Below are 23,707 nucleotides of genomic sequence, written 5' to 3'. Positions count from 1 at the left end.
TCACTGTACTCATATTATCAACTTATCTGGCCATTAGTTATTCAGTAGGCTATAAGCGCAGCGCGCTGCTGACCGCTCAGCTGTCAGTCAATCGTCTGTGCTTTAGATCGACACTCACAAAGTTTCACATTAAATGATAAGATGTTTGTCCAAAAACAAAAGGCTAAATACTGAATACTACTTATATGCGACTGCAAGACATTAATAGTCGAACCTGTTTGTAAGGAAACTTACATTATTCCCTTGGAAGAGAAGAACGTTGGTAATAGAAGCTTGAGGCAGACGGTGAGACTGCTTTATCTGTTTTCAGACGAAACAGCAGGGTCGGGGTACCCGCGGGTGAACTGCATAATATTTGATCTAACGGGGTGTAATAGGCTATTCGCGTGTCATTTGTGTTGTAGATGCAGGTCGGGACTCAATAGACAAGAGTAAAATGCGGGTCTAACATCCAAGACCAAAATTCGACTCGTTTTTAAATGTCCCGTGCTTATTTGTGTTTAAGATCTGTCTGAAGACCGATAAAGGTTTATATTTAACTGCACGATTTGCGGTGTGACCGGCTCGGGGTCACAGTCTTTATGTCAAATGGTACGTGTGTGAAATAAAATTGCTGCTGATGTCGGATAACTGGTCGGTTGTTCTGTCAATCGCAGCGGTGCGGATTAACAAACAGGACTGCATGACTTTGTAACAGCTCTGTACGCTAAACACGAGGACGAACTTGCAATGCACATTACATTAAAACTACAATGAAATATCCGAACTACGTACGTAGCTGTGTAACGTTTTTTAAAGAAAATACAGTTTAGATCAAACATAGAAAAGCAATATGCTATAAATATAAGGAAAAGTAAATGACAGCGTGAAAATGATAAAAAAATACATGTTAGTTTACTGTAGCCTATATTCTACATTAAATTTTTTTTTTACATTTATAATCATCATGGGCGCCCTCTGCCGCCACAGCTGAAAAAAATCCTAGAGGAAACTAGAGGAAGTTTTATTTTGTGGCACCATACTTACTGGTATAACTCCTCATGTAACAGTCTTTAAATCAAGAAAACACGGAAGTGTTTGGTGGCTTCCCTGTTTGGTACCATAGGAATGAATGGGGCCAGGGACGGATTGGCAATCTGTGCGTTCTGGAAAAGTCCAGAACGGCCGTTCAACGGAGGGCCGTCGCCCGGCCGATGGCAAAAAAGTCTAATAACGCAATATGAACAGCCAACAGCAGAGGCACTAATACGATCACTTATATGCTGCTACGTGTAAAAAAAAGGAAGAAGAGTCGGCCTACTAGCCGTGATTGGTCCACGGATTCCCGGAATTCGCGAGCGTCTATGTTTGCGAGCCTGAGCATCCACAGCCTGGTCATGATGAGGGACAGACCGAGTTAACTTCACATCAGAAAGAGCTAAGTGCCAGTAGTAGCAGGACACGTGACATTATAATATAATATACACAATATAAAAATAAATAAAACCTGCGTAAAAATTAACGTAATGCGCTAGTGTTAGAGAAAGACGTGATGTGTGTGTGTGAGAGAGAGAGAGGCGCGGGCGCGATTGAACAGTGGAAACATAAAAACAATACATACTCCGTCATTTTGTTCATATGGGACATAATTCAAACAGCAAAGTGTTTGCTTATATTTGTATACAGTCGCAATAAAACAAAACATTTTGCTTTTGTCAAACTGTAAACTCTTGTCAAACTGTAACCTACAACTGTCATCTAACCAAAATCACACACATCAAAGCAAAAAATATTTATCCAACCCCGTTTAAAAACATTCTGTGGGTGGACATTCATCGTATTGCATTGGTTTTCATTTCTTTCATTGATTTTATTATATATGAGAGGTTGTTGTGAGCTCACATTTTCTGCTACAATGAAGACTAGTATTGAATTAAATGGGTAAATATCAGACATGCATTGCAACCACTCTAAACGTGCTAATAAGAAAGGGGGCTAAATAATTGACCAAATATTAGTTTAACCAAAAAATCCTAGCTTGCACTTTCTGTCTGTCTTCCATCAGAGTGCAGTTTTTCCTTGTCTTTGATATTTGTGTTTAGTATTGTGGAATTGGCAAAGACCTGGTGGTTGTTTGTGAAAGCTGTACAGACAAAATTAATAGGCCTAGCTATTTTCATTATTTCACAGCCTTATTATACATCAAAGTTTAATATGACATGGACAAAATATTAAATATCCTTGTCTTATAGTCTGACAGTATTGTGGCATAGTATCAGGACATCCTTGTGTCTGTTGCGCATGGCTAGAGGCGAATGGCCGGATGATGGGCCTATTTGGGAAAAAGTCCAGGGCTGTTTTTTAGCCCCAGTCCGTCCCTGAATGGGGCTAGGCTAAATGCTAGCACATTCACAACACGCTGTACAGTGCACGCATTGAAAAAAGATAGGTATGTATTAATTTGTCTAGGTTGAGGTAATAACATAGTTTAATATGGCAAAAGGGTAGACTATTCCTTTAAGGGGCGGTCTCCTGGACAGGGCTTATCCTAGTCCCACACTAAAATGCATGTTTGAGCTGCCTTAATTTAAAAGCCCCATCTAACATCTTAGTGCCATTGTTCTGTCTCCAGATGCACACCATTATTGTTTTTTGTAAAGTTTGTTTGTAAAACCGACTTATGGCCTAGTCCTGGATTAATCTAAACCCTGTAGTTGTAACCGCCCCTAACGGCGCATTCACACAGGCATAAGCGTTAACGCTTAACAGAAGGCTTGTCTGAAGCGTGGCCAACAGCTAATCACAGGGGCCGCAGCACATGCTCCGGTCTTCCATAAACGTAATTGGCTGGCTCTGCCTAGGTTATTTGCTTAAGGCAATCTGATTGGCCGACGCTCGCGTTGCCGCTTGAAAAGTTGAGAAATGTTCAATCCGACAGATCCACAATTCAGTTCGCCAACGCTTGACGTCACCCATTAAAAGTGAATGGGAAGCGTCAACACTTACGCCCCGTGTGAATGCGCCGTAAGTGTTAGCTTTGAACTCCTTAAATTAAAAAAATAAGAGCTGTTTGTGTGAACGTTCATCAAACCTGACAAACTTTTTTATTCGCAAATGCGTATTTAGTGTTAATCACTGGCGTCCTGCATCAGCCATAGATATATTTCTATACATAGATGCTTCATTACACTGCTCAAAGATGCGTCCCCCAAACAGCTGCTAATGTATGTTGTACATCTGGTATTTAATTGTATTATACTTTTAAATTTGTTGGCTCCTCAGCTCCAGCTCCAGTGGCCTCAAGGCATAAAACAGTTTCCATCTGATCTCTACTTTAACCCCATTCACACAGCACTTTGGTCCTAGAAAAATTCCATTAAATTGGGGTGTGCAGTAATGTGGAAGCGCATGTCATCGCAACAATAGCTATGGGTCAGCTCTTTGACACAGGGATTTAAACACAGATCAACATTCACGACGAGAAATGTCGGCAAACTGGACTAAAGCAGAGATCAGGGAGCGTGTCACTATCCATGCTGAAGCTGAGATCATTCACCAGCATGACAGAACAGATCATAACACGGTCCTTATGTTCTTTTCTTAAACAAAAATGCATTACGGATAATAAGCAAACTGTGGAAAAAACCTACCAAGTGCAGGACTTTAAATACATCACGTCTTTGCGGTATATGTGTAAATGGCCACACGAATTCCGAAAAATCATTGGCATTATAAATAAATCAAAAATAAATCGATCCCAGACAAATATGGGATGCATTTCCTTAAGAAATCTTGGAGGAAGCAGTAGACCATCCGTTAACGTACTCCTTACCTAAAGGTTTTTTGCATACTGAGTTTGCCAAAAAAATAAACGTGCTGCACAGGTAAAGAGGTATAATGTGTGAATCTAACTAACATGGATTTAAGATTTTAAATTTGACTAAGCAGACGCGCACCAAAATGTTTACGCCGGCGGCTGGCGTATATTTTCAACTGTTTCCAATGGAAGCATAATTTTTTTTTCAAAAAAGCCCGGAGCTGGCGGCTGCGATTTTTCCTCCGCAGAGCGCTGACGCCAAGAGTTGAAAAATATCACTCGGCCAACCAATCACAGTGGGACAAATATCACAACAACCAAGTGACGCATCGTTCAAGGACTGATAAACAAAGCAGAAGTATCATAGCAATCAAAGCACTCAGCCGAAAAAGCGCCTACAGTTGGAATCCGCCTGGCATTTTCAGCAGCATTTAAAAGCTTTGGTGTGCACGCCCCCTAACTGTAAGTATGGCCCTACAGCAGTCTGATAGCTCTTTGTATGATCTTTGTTGCCTTTACATTAAAACTGTCTTTCTAATGAAAACTCCGAACAGCTGCCATACTCTAAAACTCCTCTCCTCTCTGCTGTGATTCTCTGCTGGGGCTGTCTGGTTATAGGATGTCACTCTAAGGATATCATCTTTAACCTTTTAAATATGACCTCTAACCCTAATCCTCCTGACTGAGACTCTCTCTCTCTTTTTAACATCCTAAATCTCTGAGGATCTACTGTCTTATGAGGAGTGGAGAGCAGTGAGCCTGGAACAGCCTAGAGTCTGCCAATCAGACAAAGGACAAAAAGGAACAATAGGAAAGAAGAATGCACATCTTTCTCTATCTTTATAAAAAAGATTACAAGTAATACCAAAAACAGGTTTTAATACAGTACCAGCTGTTGTGAGATATCATACCGTACGCTTTTTATCTTGTAAATTTTTTGGGTCAATGACGTCACGTTAATTATTTTGTGCCCATATGGTTCAATTAAATTTAAAATGGTTAAAATTTCAAAATAAATGTGCAGATTACTTGCATAAATTCTCTTTTTTGAGGACCAAATCGAACATTTCTGGTTTTATTTCAATTTGACAGAATATGTGGGGGAGAATAGCAAAAATGTCAATGTGGTGTAACCGGTCTGCGTCAATTGATGTAACTAGTATTTTTTAAATGAAAATGTAAATATGAAGAGTTTCGTTGCAAAACGAGATACATCCGTTTTTAACATTTTTGTCAAAACATGTTTATTATTATGTTATCATGTTATTATTTTGTTTTTTTGTTTTTGTTTTATTATTTTGTTTATTATTATGTTATCATGTTATTATTTTATGCTACTTAGCTGTATTTTTTAAGTTATGAAGGTTTAAATCAAAACAAACCAACTGCAGTTGAATTGATATTAATTGGAATGCAAAACCAAAAAACGAGATTTCTGAAAAATTTACATTTTTCAAAACGTTATCTCGTTTTGCAACGAAACTCTTCATATATTCATAAAAAAATCTAGTTTAGTGTAACATGATTTCTACATACATTTTTACATCATCTGTCAAAGATTATTTAGAAAACAGAGCTGTTTATATCAAATATTACAAAAATGCATTAAAATTTACATTTAGAATTAACTAATAAAATGATATTTTAAATAGATTTTTTATGATTACGCGTACATGCCATCAAGGTGGATCAAATATTTAATATTTCTCATTCCTTGGCGCAATTGGCGGTTACACCATTTGACATTTTCAGGTCCATTTAGTCTTAACTTTCATAAAAATGGTGCAAATGTATTTTTTATTGCATAAAATTAACATAAATACACTATAAACCTGATGCATGTTTTTAAAACAAGTTTTTTTTAAGATTTTTGAAATCATTTTTGTCACTGACCCTTTTACTGCAAGTTAGAATTAGTTTTTCATGACTTTTTACCTATACTCTGACACTTAAGGCCAAAGTATAGTACATTTTTACATTTACACAAGGGATTTTCATCATCCGAAGAGTGTGCGCATCCTGTACGTGCACCGCTGGATTTTTAAAACCCTGCATACACCGTATTTATTGAAAAAAAAATATAGTATGCATTGGTCACACATGCACTTGCAGCTCAGGAGATGCATGCGTCGAATGTCTGAGTCAAATAAACTATATTGCAAGGTTGTGCGTTTGACTGTGCACATACGTTTGCATCCACTTAATAAACAGACTATACGCCGGGCTTATTCCAGTAAGTACAACTTTTCTTGACGTCTTCGAGTATGATATTGTTTTGCTGTTTCATACTTAAGCAATAGCTTATTGTCTCTAAACAGATTTCACTCCAAGATAAGCTCATCCCCCCATCAAGCTTAATTAATTATTATAGAGACAGTTTCATCTCAGTCTCAGCCATATGGGCTTAATATCACCTGAAGGGATATTCAATCAGTTCTATTACAGAAGCGCCAGTGAGAAATCATCTCTGAGCAAAGAGATGTGTGACCACGATTATCATTCAATAACACCTGTCCCTAGACCACCGTGTCACCCCACCATTTGGGTGGACACACAATCAACTCTGGGAGAACAGATAGTGGTTAATTTTGTTGCTAACCTCAATTTACATCTCTCTCACTTCGTTTACATCATGGGTGGGAAAGCTGGATTGAAAGAGGAACATTATGAAATGTCAGCGCTGATACTGTTCTGTGTTCAATCTGACTCTGCTGAACCCAAAGAACTTCACGTGCCTGTCACTGCTATGCTGTAATAAACTTCTTCATTAAGATCTCCCACGTCCTTATAATTTTTTCTGACGGTGTACTCACATTATGTGAACCGTATCGTACCCGTGTACATTTGTCCCCCCAAGAATGATTTCTTTGGCTAGTGTGCTCGCTCCATACCAGGGTTGGGTATCCTTAAGTTCTTTTTCACATTCTCTAGGTTGATCCAAGCACTGGTGCTTTGGATAAATTAAAATGAAGATCATATAAGGTAAAACCAATAATATGTTTTTCATTTCTAGAAGGCCTAAAGAGATCAACCCCCAAAAAATTGGACAATCAAACCTGTTCTATGGAGAGCTCTTTGCTGGCAGCTCCTGATATGTCATTGATGCGTTCAGCATGGTGGTCCAGACCCAAAGACACAATCTTCTCAAGAGTGAAGTCTGCACTGTCCGGGTCAAATGGTTGCTGCACTTCTTGCCTTATTTGATCCCAGTGTCTAAAATAAACAACACAAAACTATGCAGTCAGTCGAATGATCCAACAGTCAAGATGCTTTGATAAAGACATAAGAATTTGTGCTTACAAAAGGTGGATTAACCTTGGTTGAAATTCTTTCTATTGGCATCTTAGAAGAAATGATAATAATTCATTCAGGAAAATATTAAATTAAGCTACAATTGTATGGCAATTGTGTTATTATGACATTTTTAAGAGCTGAAGAACTGTGATGTTCAGACACAATAGATGGCGAGATTCTGTCATAATAAACAGGTGTGACAGCGAAAGGTTTGAATTCTCCTGTGAGAGATCACGTAGAAATGACGCGCAGCTTGTTGTCTTCTCTCACAGAAATCCTCGGAGACTGTCAGCACATCAGATCCACAACAAAACACAACAGCACCATTTCAAAAAAATGTTCTGCCAGCGACTGGCCCTCCTGAGATTGAGGCTGAGCATTTTGGGACCCGATCTCTCGTACTAGAGCCTGTTTTTCTTTCCCTCTTCTCTCTTCTCCCGTTATGTCGGTTCTGGACTTCTGAGGCCGGAGCTCTGTTTATTTTCATCTGCTCCCCTGATGCGCGGTGTCGGCCAGCGGGACATGCTAACAGAAATCTTTCAGAGGGTTACATCAGTGTGATTAGCCGGATGTCATCATGGGAACGTGAGGCCTGTCTCTGCCAGGGCTTCTGCAGGGTTCCTGATTGGCTGTTGTTTTAGGAATGCCAAAACATGATCTAATCGAATGACAGGGCAGAGGACAACCAGAAAGCGGAAAACGACACATTTCTCAGCAGGGTTGGCGCCGGAGTGCACAAACGCTAGCGTGAGGGAGGAGTGAAGAGAGATGTAACTTAGGTCTGGCTGTCAGGGTGCACAACTGCAGCTCATCGTGTAAAGGCCGAGAATAGTCCATTTGTATGCTGGGGTCCACGTACAGTGGGCGCGACACAATTTTCGTCATCAGAAGAGTGTGCACGTACTGTACATGCATACTGTACTGACGCCCATCCAAGCCGTCAACGGTCACTGTCGCTCATGTCGCCGGATGCCGCCGAGCTTCCATTGAAATCAATGAAATCGTGTTGCTCTGCTACTGCTAGTCACTTATATTGTGAATGTACCTTGAGGCCTAAAGAAATTCGAGTGTCAGGAAAAACAATCGTGCTCAAGGCACGACAAAAACTGAATTTCGTGCCATGGACACAAATTAATAAATTAAAACAATTTTGGGTGACTATAACACTACTTTCCGTGAGATAATGTTGAAATAACCCCTGATAGGTTGCTACAGTACAGAAAAAACATCTCTAAGGGGCTGATCACACCAAACGCGTTTATGGCAGTTGCAGGTGCCTTTTTTGAATGATATTCTATGTGCAGAGAGCGAATGCTCGCTGTTTATGCACGCCGAACGCCTTGCGCCGCAGCACGCGCTTTTGAAGGAGCGTTGAGCGCAAAAAAGCACCCAACGTCATTTGCGTCTTTCCACTGTCCAATCGAATGAGAGGAGAGGCGGGCCTTTCGTTGTGGTGATGGAGGTTTACAGTTGTTTGGATCAACCGGACTTGGATCACTCGCTTACTCTCTCCTGCGTGTTTGTGCACCTCTCAACCTTTAAACAAGGTCAGAGCAAGCGTCCTCTTTTTAAAGTTTCTGCTAATATGACAGTTAACAGCAAAAGACCGCTCACGCTTCAATATTTGATTGACAAGACAGCTGAGTTGGTGGATGCCTAGCAATATAAAAAACCGCGTTGCACTGCTCTTTTTTTAAAAGCAGTGCGTCGTGCCTTGTGTTTCTAAGTGTTTCAAATGCATTTGGTGTGATTAGCCCCTTACAGAGGTAAGTTACAAAGTGTGATTGTCAGTTAAAGAGACAACAGTGTCAATAGTAAAAGACGCTGTGTCATTTTGTCAGGAACCACTCTTGATGAGGAGGATTAGTGTGAGAATGACACTTCATTATGCTGAGAACACAGTTTTGTTTGTTGGGTTCGTGAGTCCCCCACCTCTCTCTCATGGCTGGATTCCTGAGGTCTGTGATCAGTGGGACGATTTTCTTAAAGTGCTTGATCCGGTTCTTAGAGAAGTCCACAATCTGCCACTGCTTGTCCTACAACCACACACACACAAACGAAAATTAACCTACAGTTAAAACCAAAAAAACATGGTTACCACTCTTTTACCACAAAAGAACCATGGTTAATTTTCGTGAGGTCACACACTGCCATCACTCTATTAAGCAACTTTCTAATAGTCAGTGTCCCATTACAGACTAAAGTGTGAAGCTGAATGTTATGCTGTAATGCACTGATCCACTGTCAGTGAAAGAGCACCCAAAGGGTATGATTCAAGCAGGTGTTTCTAATCTGCTTAAAGCTAAATGTCAGGATAATGAGAAGCTGGTGAGAAGAGAAGCCGAATTAGCTTTAAAGGGTAATTAGAGACACAAAAGAGCTTTTATCACCGTTACAAAGAGAAACAAAAGAACAAGAGTCTCAGCTGGACTTTAATGAAGCGGCACCAGTGTGAGCATCCTACAGTAGAAGATGAGTAATGACATAACTAATATGTTACTGATGTCACTGGCCGAGAAATAAAAAAGTAGAGCTGAAGGGCGTTCCAAATGTGCTTATACTGTATATGTATGTGGAAGGATCTCTTAAAGGTGACATAGAATGATTGAACGGGGTATTTATCCTTGTTCTGTGATGTGACATGTAGACAAAAAAAATTTGGGGGTCTGTAATGCCTTAGAAGCTTCCTAAAAACCTCTCTTAGACAGCTCTATTAGGGTGGGGGATTTTAAACAAGTGGTTTTGCACCTATTTGGCTCCCCCTACTGGCTTACCTTGCAATCTCATTACTGATTGGCTGACTTTGCTGCCACTCAAAAAATGTAGCCAATTATTTTAAAGTGGAGGGGCAGTGAGATGCCTGTGATGTCATAAGCATCAGTTTTTCAGATTGGGCCGTTTTCTGGCTGACATTTCTAAAAGAGGAATTTCTATGAGACTGAGATGTTTAGCATGTATAGCACTTTTTCTATGTTTGTGAATGCGGGTAGACTACCATTATTCAACAAAGACAAGGTAAAATTTTTAAAAATGCATGGAATTAGCTCACAATAATTTTATTTTAACCCAAAATGGTTTTCAATGGTTTAGATTAATCCAGCACTGGGCCTTAGTTGCATTAGGGCATTAGTAGTTTTTACAAACAATCCTTCCAAAAAACAATTCCGGTTTGCATCTTTAGACAAAACAATAACGCTGATATATGTTACGATGCAAGGTGTTTTAAAATGCTCAAACATGCATCTTAGCCTGGGATTAGGATAAACCCTGTTTGGGAAACCGCCCCATAATGTTTGGCCTGCAACATTTTAATCAAACATGCGTATAACTACGGTGGCGAACACATAGTCAGCTTGCTCTCGAGTGTTCAGCAAACCGTCGTGGCAGGGTTGCCAGATTTACGCCAATTTAATCAAGCCCAATGACCATATCCCAAATACCAACACTTTATTTTCATAAATGAAACAAGTTTTAAAGTGATCACGGCAGACTTGGCAACCTTGGTTAAAGTAACCAAAATGGCGAGCAACTTGCGTATAGCGGCCTATAGAAACAGTCACTAATGATGTATCTATATATCAGTGACGGCTGGTGACTTCTTTTTTTGAAGCGCACCATGCGAAGTTCGTCACAACATGTATGTAGCTCTTCATGTGTGTGGTTCGTCATTTCAAAATATGTGTTCTGCGCTTTGAGAGATTGTGTGTGCATCACGTGTCATGCCAAAATAAGTGCCTGCTGCCTTGAACTTGAAAAGAGATGCTCGCGTTTGCTAGAAAATTGCATACTCTCGTGCGTAATCAGACTTTAATGTTAAGGGAGTGTCTTGCATGTATTTAGGGAACGTGAGCATCTCTTTTATCATAAACGGTTTTGACGTGTCTGCAGCAGGCACTTATTTTGACAAAACACGTGATGCACACAGGATCTCTCCACACACAGGACACATATTTTGGAAAAGGGAACCACACACGTGACAATCCAAACACTTATTTTGAATTAGCGCATCCTTGGAAGAGCAGTCACGAGCCGCCACTGCTATATATACATATCTATGACATCACTGACATGCGTCCACTTCTCCTTTACACACAGTAGAAACTTATTTGAAGGATATATTTGGGAAAGTGTTATTTGCTAAAAACCTTGCCTCTCTGCTTTAAAATAACACATCACAGGTATAGTGTATGTTACACTTGCTTGCCTTGAGCTCCCTGCTGAGTTTGTGGAGTCTATTGAACATGGTCTGGGCGGTGTTCTCCATGACCTCGGTCTGTAGAGTGGCCAACTGACCCCCCTTCCATTCGTTCCACATAGCCTCCCACTGCTGTGAGATCACCCACAACTGCTGCAGGTAATCCAGATCCTACAAAAACACATAAACACCAACAATCTAACCAACAATTTGCCCACTGACACAAACGAGTCAAAGACTGAAGCAAAAGTTTTTGTAAATAAGCACCTTCTCTAGAGTCAAGATGTCTTTGGAGGATGTCTGTTCAATCTTGAAGATAGAGAGACCGTGGTTTATGCTTCCCTCCTCTTCTATAAGAGCATCCAACTGGGCACGCAACGCAGACACCTGCTCCAGTGCAGAATCTGGGGTCACCCCACTGCTAAATGGACCTGCAGAAATAAGACCATTCAGACATAAAGACATGGGCATAAAAAGACCACACGAACACATGCATGCACGCAGATGCACATAACACTTGGTAAATTAATTAGAAGAACGCATATGTGTTTGTTATTTCCCCAGAGAGCAACTCGGCTCTCTCCAAAAGCTCGACTAATCCCTATTGGACAGAATGTTAGCGAAATGAACATGTTTTCCTCAATGTGCCGTTAATGCGTTTTCACAGTCAGGGGCTCAGCGGGTCAGTGGGTATTTTTTCTGAACCGAGCGGGGGTTCTGGCTCGGACCCAGACACGGACTCCCACGATCCGCGCGCACTTGCGACAGCTTTGATTTACGAGACATTTGATCTTTTAAAAAGCACCCCATTCATCTTACGACAGCAACAGACACTAAGTACAGTAACACACATGAACACACTCACGCAGACACCGGTTAAAACTGTTATCTGTCCCAAACGAGACCCCTGGTGAAATGTTTACAGGCACGTCTGTTTACGTCTGTCAACGCTTATAATGGATTCCATCAAACTGAATCGCACGCCTACATCTCTACCAATTACAAAAAACACACATTTACACAATTCTGCATTAAGGCGAACCATTAAACAGCGCGTGAAGATCCATCTGGGATCTCCAGTCAATATTTGCGTGAAGTCTGATTTATTGAAGCACACAACACATGCCGAAGTACGCAGCTGGAACGGAGCGAATTCACGACTGAGTGCGCTCAAAAGGTTGATGACGTCCGATTTCTCTCCACGTAAAATGTACATAGCAATGTGCTAAATTTTCAATAAATCTCCCTTGGAGCCTTCAAAACTAATCATAAACATTTAATTGGCTTCGTGCTTCGTACAATATTGTGTTTTTCCTCCGAGTCAGATCTGAGAGGAAATGTCACAGTGGGTCTGTGGAGAGCAGGAGATGAGATTTTTAAGGGGCACCTTGGCAGGGGCCAGTCGCATGTGTTTGGACTGAATGAGTGTGATATTACTGAAACTGTCTCTCTCTCTTGAATACAAATTTCTCTCTGTACAAAGCTGCTTCCTGGCCTCATTAACCTGAAGGAGCCTGCCATTGTTTGCAGGAACAATCCAAACAATCCTGCCATTCTCAACAAGTTGCAGCTGCCGCCCACGTTCGGAAATTCAGGGTTTGTGGGAAATAATGACGGTGAACGGCGGGCACGTTTGCGAAGTGTTGACTTAACGCAACGTTTTCACGTTAATCGCGTGTCCCAAAACTCTGGCTTTGTCTAAATCAAGACGGCTTTGGATTCGTACCGAGAGGGGAGGAACAGAGGAAGAGAGACACGAGAAAGGAATAGCGAGAGATCAAACCGACTTCAGCGATCACACAATGGAAACAAGATGCGAGAGCGAGTGAGCTAAGAAGTGAGGGGAAGAACGATAGAGGAGCGAAAAGTAGGACGAGAACTCTGTCCTATTTGATGCAGTCTGGCATAACGTGACTTTGTTGGTGGCAGCAGAAGGAAGTTTTCATTCTTGTTTTTAATAGAGCAGAGAATAAACAGCACAGAGATACCAGCAGGAGGTGTGGGCCAGAGAGAGAAGAAAACAAGATGCAGAGCGCTCAGTCAAGGGCAAGATGTCAGCGTGACGGTCACTTGTGCTGTAGGTGAGGCTCTGTGGCGTCTGAAACATTATCTCAGGGTTAATTGGTTGTGATGTGCCGTGGGGCGTGTGGGAGGTTGATGGCCCGGCTCTCCCCACCGCACAGAACACCCACAGTCCCGGCAAGCAAAGGCCTGTGGTGCCGCCCATGTAGTGAACTGACCTACAGAAAATGGCATGCTGGGATGTGAAGCTCACAGTAGGGACTGAGGCAGCACTAGTCGTAACCAACTGACTTTGTGTGTGCATGTGTGTATTTCCCATTTATGGCACTTTGTTTGTGTATAAAAGATTATTGGTGTATTATAAATCTATGTCATGTCCCTGTCTTGTAAATGCGTGTCTGTCTGCAGGTGCAGTACTTAAATTGAGAACAACACTGTCTAGCTTAATCTGATACCAAACCTCTGATACCAATAAAAAAAGAGAAACACAATGAATTTTTTTGCAACAATGCAACAAGTTGTCTTTTTTAAAGGTATTTTTGGACTTTTTTAAATTAATTAATTAAATGATAAAATATTTTTCAATTTGGCCGGAATAATGCTTCATCACATTGAAAATGAAATAATTTAATTTAATGTTTTAATTTTTATTTTAGCATTTAATTTTCAAATTTGGGACATATTTCGCAATTTTATTTTTTATTTTATCATTTCATTAATTAATAAAAAAAGACCAAAAATTCCTTTCCATAGTCTTTTACAGTTGGGTTTAAAGAATTTAAAAGTGGATGAATATAAAAAACTACAGTAGTCTACATTATGCACCCATTTTGTAATTAGGGGTCAAGAGGTGAAGACCCCTAATGTAATTGTTAGTTTTCTTATTATTATTCTTCCGCCATTGAAGTGTATGTAGGAATATTATGAAATTTAGACTGTAGAAAAAGATGGACGACACCCGTTCGCCTTTCCATTGGAGAAAAGTGAAGCCGCCAGTGTCCCGATGCGGCGCTGACACCTTGGGTCTTGAGTCTGCGCAGTAGCGATTTCGGGACCAGTCCTGCGCAGTAGTGAGCAGGAAGTAAGGCGCAAAATCAGGGCCCCGCCCCCGCACAATGCGCATATCACAGCTGTCAATCATCACATCACACCACCGTTTTTATAGCATTAAATAACTAACTAAAAACAAGCTTTTAAAAACATTTACATCAGCGTAATAAAAACTACAGTAAATGACAGAAACCAACTTCGGAAAATTTTGAAGTGTAATTAAGTTGTTTAGTTGGTCTCAAGTCCCATTAAATAACATGAGGAGGTCACTGATGAGCGATCAAGAGGTTTTGGCTTGTGCGGCACGCTTGTTTGGCACACTGATAGGCCAAATGATAGGCAGGCCAAATGGTTACCATGGTTAATTTTGAGTCTCTATCTCATACCCGCTAGCGCCACCAACAGTCCTCAAAATGTTACAAAATGACACTTATGTTTTTGCTTATAACGTCTGATGTGAACAATCCTTGGCTCATGACGTCATTTTCGGTCATGACAATTTTCCCGCCACAAGGTCTTCCTAAGCTCTTTAAACTGCTCATCTAAAGTCAACTTTATTTCTTTTTTTGCCCTTCTTCGCTTGAACCCGGTATTGCTGCTTGCAGTAGTATTTTTGTTTATTTTTTGAAAAATTTCAATCGAAGTACACTCTTAGAACGAATGTGTTAAAAACAACACATTAGCAGGGTTTCCCGCAGCATATTTCAGTTAAGGCGGCCCGCCTGAGATTGGAAACCCTACCGCCTTAACTAGCTCGTCCAAAAAAAAAAAAAAAAAAAATTCGCTGCACAAAAGGCCATCTCAGAGAATAGCGCATACGCGCGTCCCCGCCACACGGCCATAATGAGAAAGACATGGTCCGGACTGTCACTGTCTGGAGGATAACTAGCCAGTTGATAAAACATCTCGGAGAATAGCGCAGACGTGCTTCACACCGCGAGCGTGCAGGCGCACCACACGGCCGGAATGAGATAAGACGTGGTCTGTCATGTCTGGAGGATAGCCAGTTGATAAAACGCGTGTCCGTGAGAACTGTAAGTGGACTTATGTTTTGGGGTTATTTAAGCCTGTTATTGTATTAGTCTATAGTTCTTGCAGTTTTAAAGTAAGTTAGTTGGTGATTTTGTTGTTTGAGCAACCTGCTAGGGTTTCACGTGCCTATAGATTTGATATAATTGCCGAGCGCTCTTGCTCACTTTATTTATGTGCATTATTTACATGCTACAGTAGTTACACTCCTTTAAGATAATGTAATTAATAGTGGGAAATAATCTGTTTTTATCATCTATCATCGTTCAACAACATCTGCTTTAGTTTGTGTTTATTAACCCTTTAGTTTCACTTCATCACGCAGCTATTCCCGTTAGAAATAAAAACATTTAATTAATTAATAATCTAGTGTGTGTTCATTTTTTTGTCATAGTTTCTTTAAAATTAATTATTTGAGTGTTTTAAAAATAAATATTTGATTTATTTATTTTATTAAAATATTTTAATTTTCATCATGACGCATACCACGCCCTCGCCCCACCCACCCGCCAAACCCTTCCACATTTACTAACAAATTTTCTGCTGGAAACCCTGCATAAGTGTTGATTCTGGGACAACACACTAAATGCGTTGTCCCAGAATCCACACATTTTTGTGTTATTATTAAAACAACACATTTTAACACAACTTGTGTTATATTTTAACACAAAATCAACACAAAATGACACATAATGTGTTAAAAGCTTAACGCACAAAGATGTGTAAATACTTTCTTAGAGTGTAAATGTACAAAAATAAATAGTAAAAGTGTGTATGTGTGTGTGTGTGTGTTTGCAGTGGATGACTCAGTCGCAGAAGGTTGTATGTACTTCAGGTTCATTCTATTCTGCTGTCTGTTTTGATGTATTTTCAAGCACAGATGATGAAAAGTGAAGCGTTTCTGTGTGTTGTGTTCACCTATGGTGCTGAAGCTCTCTAGGGCTGCCTGTGTCTTCTTCTTAAACTCCTCGGAGGAGAGGATCAAACCGCTCTTCATCATCTCTTTGTGTTTCTTCAACATGATGTCACTGTCAATCACGACCTGCTGAAACCACACCCACTCTCCATTGAGAGCCTCCAGCAACTCCAACACCTACAGAGACAGAGCAGAATCAGATAAAGCTGCAGTCAAATATGGAACGGAGAAATGAGATGAAAATGTATTTAGGAAACAATGTGATTTGAACACCTCAGGAAGTGTACTTGTGTGTGTGTGTGTGTGTGTGTGTGTGTGTGTGTGTGTGTGTGTGTGTGTGTGTGTCTGGGGTTTGTGTTGACACTCACAGCAGAGTCGATGGTAACCTCATACTTCTTAAGGATGACAAACTGGTCATCGATGGGAGAAATTTGATTTTCAATCTTACTCAGATCTGCCTGCAGAGTTTCCAACAGTGTAAGACTATCTACCAACTCTGCCAGAGTCTGAGGAGGCCGAGATATCCTGAAAGCACACACAGACAGAAACATTAACACACTACAAACAGAGCTAGCCACATACAGATGCTCTGTAATATTTTAAACTATTTTAAACTTTTAAACTACTCTTGTAGTGAAACATGTTCAATAAAAACTAGACTGATAAAAATGTAAATGGTGCTTGCTTGTAAATGGTGCTTGTTTTGTGATGGTTCCAGTTTTGCCCAGTATAGATTTGTTGGCTTGCAAATGCAACATAACAAATCTGAAAATGGCCCTGACTTTACCCTATGAGGACAGTTTATTATGTGATTTATGTATGGGGGGCATTAGCTGGTTATATAGACATTAGACCATGAGGTAGCTTTGATTTTGATACACTCTATTGTTTTCTTTACCCACACACACACACATTCTGGTTTCCATGTTTTGTGGGGACATTCCATAGACGTGATGCATTTTATACTGTACAAACTGCATCTTCTATTCCCATCCCCTAACCCATGGATCTTCAACCGGGGGTCCACGGCCCCCAGGGGGTCCGTGACAGAAATGCATGGGGTCCGCCAAATGATGTTTAACGACAAGCTATTTTTTGCTTAAAACGTAAAATATATGTACAAAATGTTACATGTTCTCTTTAAGTTGTGCACATGCGTGGCAGCATAGGTTTGAAGGCACGCATTCAGTTTAGCCAGCGGACCAAAATAAAATATCTAAAGATTATAAATGTCCACTCAGGAAGCAGCAGTAGTGACAGAAAAGTCATCATAAAACAGGTGAATCTTATGTGTGTCTTTCTTTCAGAATGTCATTTTAGAATCAGTGCGACATGTTGTCTCTTCTATATTTTTGAAATTGGACGGCTGTTTCACGCGGTTCAGATTTAAAGCGCTAATTCAAGAGGCAAATTACACCACACCGCGTCTGGATTTTAAACTGTGACAAAACTATCGCTCGATTTTAAAAATGAATGAAACGCGCGCCGTGATGGTGCTTTGTGCAAGAATCGTTGCATGTTGTTCTCCTGAGTCTGATATGAAGCTATGCAGAAAATAAACCTGCGTTACTCAAACTCGTGACAATGATGATACACGAGCAAGGCAACAGACCTCAGAATTATAAAGTAGCACAACCTCTATCCCCACCAGAATAGACAGTCTTTGTGCCATTGTGCCACCATGATCAGTCTTCTTTATAAACTGAAAGCCCTTGTCCAATTAAAATGAAAATATATTACACTGCAAATACCTTAAAATAATATTATATTATTATTATTGTATTAATATAAAAACTAAATCTACTTTAACAAAAAATTATGCATGTTAATATAGTATGGTTGTGTGACCATATGGTTTGTTTCTATTTATAAAACAGTTCCAGTCCTTGATTCTGATTGGTCATAAGTTGTACTTTACTCCACTTGTTGTGCCTTATACGAAAAGGCAGACTCTCGTACCTTACTGCTTACTTGAATATCTCTGTTTTAAACATTTAATATTAGGGGGGTCCCTGCTCCATGCCTTTCTCATCTAAGGGGTCCCCGGCCCAAAGAACGTTGAAGACCCCTGCCCTAACCCAAACCATAACCCCAACAATCATAGAAAATTTTTGATTTTCAATAAACATCATTCTGTTTGATTTATAAGCTTGTTTCCTCATGGGGAACCTCAAAATGTCCCTACAAGGTCACAAAAATACTGTTATTCCTATCTTTGTGGGGACAATTGATCCCCACAACGTGATAATTACCAGGCACACACACACACACACGCACACGCACACACCTGAGAGCGTTCTCCTGCAGGAAGCTGTGCAGTTCTTTGAGTTTTTCAGTGGCCATAAGGCTGAGCAGCTGTGTGAACTTGCTCTGCCACTCGTTACAATGCTGCAACAGAGAAAATTTAAGTGGCGAACAGTCCAGCAACACACACTGCAAACTTAACACCGTCTCTTCCTTCTGGACGTTATTTGCCACTTCTGTGTATCTGAGAGAAAAAGAGAGAAAAAGTGCAAATTAAGAAAGTGATTACAACCAACCATAACGAGTCCAGATAAATACCACTTGATATATCACAAACAATGGCGGTCGGTGACTTGTATTTCGAGGGCACACGATGCGAAGCTCATCAAAATATGTATTTAGCACGTCAAGTGTGTAGCTCATCATGTCAAAATATGTGTTCAGTGTCATGTCAACCTATGTGCCTGCTGCAGATGCTTCAAAGAGGTTTATGATATAGTGTAAGAGATGCTTGCGTTTGCCAGATACTCGCCTAATATCATGTATAATCAGAGTTTAGTGTTAAAGAGCACCTATTGTCCGATTCACGTTTTTACATTTCCTTTGTTGTGTAAGTGTGTATTAGTACATGTTAACGATATGCAAAAGGTACAAACCCCAAAGTAAACGATTCCGCAAGTTATCATCTTCAACGTACAGTAAATCTCTTTTCTTGGACTACAACAAACACACGGATTGTAGGCAACAGTTTACTTCCTGGGATTGGTGAGGTAGACGAGTCGACAATATCATAATTCCTCTTGCTTGGACTCGCAGTCTGTAAGTTAACTCCTGTTAGCATTGCATTGTGAGCGAATCTTTCAAACATGGTAAGAAGCGTCACATTTCTGGCTGACGTCAGAGGAATTTAGGCCAATCACAACGTACAGACTAGCTGGCACATTCATGCATTTCAGGAAGAGAGTGAAATCTGGAGCTACAAAAATGTACGGTATGTGGAAAATAATGTGTTTTTTAACCATAAACCACCCAAACTCATTGTTTTATACCAAATACACAAAATAACGTTTTTTTTTTAGCAAAGAAATAGGTGCACTTTAAGTATCTTTTATCATAAACCCTTTCAACGCGTGTGCAGCAGGCACGTATTTTGAAATGACGCACCTAGGAGTGTAACGGTACACAGAAGTCATGGTTTCGATTGTGAGGTCATGGTTCGGGTTTGGTGCAAAAGCAGCATTTTAAAATTTGTTCCAAATAGCGACATTTAGCGGTATTTCAGATAAAGGCAAGTACATCAATATGCATTGGTGTGCATGCAGTTAGGGGTGACTTACGGTACAGAGAGAAAAAAACAAGGCTTTGCAACGCCGACAGACCATGCTATCATACCTGTCTAGGGGTGAAACGGTACGCAGAAGTCCCGGTTTGGTTCATACCTCGGTTCAGACATCACGGTTCGGTTCAATTTCGGTACAGTGGAGGGAAAAGCAAAACAAAAATGCAAAAGGCAAATTTTTTTAGTACTTATGATAATCTTAAAAACATAGGTGTCCTTATCGGTGTTATTTTGAGATGTCATGAATATGAACTGAAAGGCATTTAACATTCTATCTCGTATAACAAAAATGTATAAACTTGTACTAATCTTTCATACAAAGATGGGTTTCAAATGTATTACAAGTTACCTAAATACATTTTAAATTACATTTAAGCACATTTATTTCATATTAATGTACTAAAGAACAAAAAAATGTAGGCTTGTAGGATGCATTAATAGGTGTGTACGACTTCATAAGGCGCTGCAAGAAACGACATAGGCGGAGCCCGGCTGCATCGGCTCCAATCAGAGCTTCGGAGCTAGCGGGGCTACAGATTAGCTGTCCCTAAAGAACCCGCGTATCTAACAGTAGTTCCGCATTACATTAAATATTTTGCACGCAAGTTTTTTTTTATTTTCATACCATGTATTCTCCGTTTAAATTCATGCACCGAACCGTGACCCCCGTACCGATTCGGTTCGAAACAAATACATGTACCGTTCCACCCCTATACCTGTCATATCTACAACTCATGGATCGTCCTGCTGTGCTGTGCAGACCCATCAGCGCAAGACAGCAAAGTACTGCGAGAGCGGTTTGACAGCAAATTGGTCCTTATACTGTACTTTCAAATGGCTCTCACGGTACTATGATGTCATAGGCCGATCTGCCTGCACAGCGCCGTGTGCAGTTCACACTTGACTGCATGCACCAATTAATTTACTGTTACATCTCTAGTTGTACATATGCATGTTTATATCAAGAAAAGTTTTTTGAAATGTCAGACATAACTGCCTAGATAAAAGTATATAAAACTGGTGTCCATCAACTAATTTCTTACTATTGCATCAGTTCTGGTACATTGTCAAAACATTATTTTTTCATGCATGCATTTAGCAGACACTTTTATCACAAAACCCATGCATTTTATTAGTATGTGTGTTCCCTCGGATGCAACACACAAATTTTGTTCAACTAGAGCAGTGGTTCTTAAACTGGGGGGTGTGAGATGTTGCCAGGGGGGCCCGCAATTTTATGACATTTTATATAATTCATGAATTTTTCATAAATTCTGTGTAATTAAACCCCAAATAAAGCTACTAACCAATAGCACCACCTTTAGAATTTTCTATATGTTTAATTCAAATTCTAAGCTTGAGAGCAGATGATGTGTGTTTAAATCCAGCTTGAACATGTTCCTACCTGTTTCTTCTCACTATATCTCTCTATTTCAACCGTTGAATAGCTGAAATTGCTAAACATTTTATTTAACTGATGCATCAGGCAACATGTATGTTTCCTTCTACATCATGATAGATCTAGACAACACAAGCATGCACAAGGTCATTAATGCACAGTCACGTACACTACATTGCATGTCCCATTGCGCACACACGCACGCACCCACACACATACAGTACACAAACATCTTTTGACATCTTAATGATTTGGTGTAGATCAAATCCATACTAGGGTAGAGATGTTGACCCTGCCCTCCAGACTTGCATCTCTGTGCGAGAGACATGTCAATAGTCTGAAAGACACTTACACACACCCCGCTGGTGTGCTGTTAAAGTTGATATACAGTATTTTTAAATTACATTAACTTACAGGGCTTTCTTAAGCCTTGAGGAAATTTGTTCAAAGAGTTCACTAAAGCAGATTTTATTTTACTTTCACAATGTAATTTTAGTTCACAAATGCTCATTTCTTACTGCTTGAAATCAAGACAACAGGTGTTTAATATGGGACTAGATTCTGAGCCTATGGCATTTTTCACAAATAGGCCCAGAACTTCTTTTCTAAAAATGGTCAGTAAACAGCACTGCTCAGCTTTCATAAAACTGCGAACGTCAGGATGCCATACTAAATATTATTAACCAAAATTGGGACATGATAGGGTAGCAAATTCAGCCTAAATGAAGTCAGCAGATTAAAATGAAATATTATGGTTTTCATTTCCTTTAAGTTCAAGAGAGCCTGTGGGTTCCTACTATTGCTCAATTGCAAAGGGAAGTCGAATGCTCCCTTTTGCTTTAAAAACTGCTTTGGTAATAAAATAATAATATAAAGACACACCTTCCTATGTCTGCGTCAAACCCTGACACTGCAGGGTTGAGCCGCTTATAACGTTGGATAAAGCTGGCTTTCTCAATTTCCCAAATCTCTCTGTGTTTGTCCCAGGTCTTCAGGTAGGCCTGCAGGTGAGATGCATTGGTCACCATACCAGCAGCTATGGCTGCCTGGATTTTACAGATCTCTTCATCTTGCTCTAGAAAGGACAGAGAGGAAAGAAGAGAGTACATAAAAACCTTTGTAAGTACACAAAAAAATGACGTTAAGAATTGAAAAATGACACCTGGTGCTTCACACAAGCATTACATCATACGGTTCATTCCTCCAACCTCCACATTCCTCATCCCAAGTATATTGCCACAAAGAAACATGCTTAAGATTAAGTGATGCATCTTTCTTGCACCATTGTTTGTTTTGTTTAGATACATTTTTGTTGTTCACAAATGTGAACTTGACATTAATCAATTTAGTCACAATGTACTTAATAAAAAACAGGGTGAGCCAACGTTACTGTAACCAATGGGTGATGTCCATATTAATTCACAGACTTCCCTAAGCTTAAGCCTCCAGGCCCAGTGATGGGCTTGAAATAAAGGTATTATATATTAAAATGTATCATGTAATTTACAATTTACTGGCTGAAGTGGCAGATCCCAAAATTGGCAATATAGGCAGTCCCCTAGGGTGGTACCTTAAATACCACCCACCCACCACCTCACTCAGGGCTTCTTCTCCATTCTGCTTACCCCTCTCACTGAAAATAAATAGTGACCTCTCTATTCAGGCTTTCTGCCTATAAAAACATTCACCTCCTCACCTTTAATAAGCCCAAAATGAAGAGGAGCAAAAGACAAAAGTGCAATAAAAAAGTTTGCAGTATTATAGCTGTCAGAAGCATTGAAGTAGATGCCACTTTCTTGTATTCTGGTGCCTTTAAATTAAACAATTGCTTTTATAGCCTTGTTTACCTTGTTGTGTCACAGGCGAAAGTAGTGAAAACACGAAACAGAGTTTAGATTATGGATTTTAAATGAGCCAAGAGGAATGGATTTGAGGAAGACAGGGTTGTAGTTTAATTATTAGGGCATTCCTCTAGTGCACTGCTTCCCAATCCTGCTCCTCGAGTACCCCTTCCCAGAAAGTTTTGTGTGTCTCCTTATTGAAAACACCCGATTGAACTTATCAGCCTTCTTCTAGAGTGGTAAACTAACAAGCTGATGAGTTAAATCAGGTGCGTTAAATAAGGAGCCATCTAAAACATTGTGGGAGGGGATACTCGAGGACCAGGATTGGGAAACACTGCTCTAGTGGAAGGTGAGTGGGTCCAAAATCATTCGTTTTAAAAAGTGGGTGGGTTTTGTCCCACCCACATATAATGGTTCCGACGCCCATATTCAGGGCTTCTTTTAAGAGTAAAATTGAGGGCCGTGTTTATCTTAATGGGACCCTGATGGTACCTTGATGGTGTTAGTGGAAAAGCTGATTTATCACTGACGAAAGAATACAAAGAAGACAAACTTTTTCCTAAAAGTAATTTGCACCAT

At 40.1% G+C, this 23,707-nt stretch overlaps 1 protein-coding gene across 1 annotated transcript in view; it reads right to left on the bottom strand.

Annotated features, from left to right (window-relative positions):
* The window catches only part of LOC135730616 (dynein axonemal heavy chain 2-like), a 154,444-nt gene extending 131,937 nt beyond the window's left edge, over positions 1-22,507 (bottom strand). The window contains exons 1-10 of the mRNA XM_065248516.2: positions 22,477-22,507; positions 22,167-22,359; positions 18,590-18,790; positions 16,671-16,827; positions 16,305-16,479; positions 11,553-11,716; positions 11,295-11,456; positions 9,023-9,126; positions 6,853-7,009; positions 6,639-6,746 (exon numbers count right to left, since the gene is read on the bottom strand). Coding sequence (XP_065104588.1) covers positions 6,639-6,746; positions 6,853-7,009; positions 9,023-9,126; positions 11,295-11,456; positions 11,553-11,716; positions 16,305-16,479; positions 16,671-16,827; positions 18,590-18,790; positions 22,167-22,359; positions 22,477-22,507 — 1,452 coding nt within the window. The remainder of the gene's footprint in view (positions 1-6,638; positions 6,747-6,852; positions 7,010-9,022; positions 9,127-11,294; positions 11,457-11,552; positions 11,717-16,304; positions 16,480-16,670; positions 16,828-18,589; positions 18,791-22,166; positions 22,360-22,476) is intronic.
* Between the last annotated feature and the right edge of the window lie 1,200 nt (positions 22,508-23,707).

This window comes from Paramisgurnus dabryanus, chromosome 2 (assembly GCF_030506205.2).
Source record: "Paramisgurnus dabryanus chromosome 2, PD_genome_1.1, whole genome shotgun sequence".
NCBI lineage: Eukaryota > Metazoa > Chordata > Actinopteri > Cypriniformes > Cobitidae > Paramisgurnus > Paramisgurnus dabryanus.
This window is presented reverse-complemented; position numbering and strand designations above follow the sequence as displayed.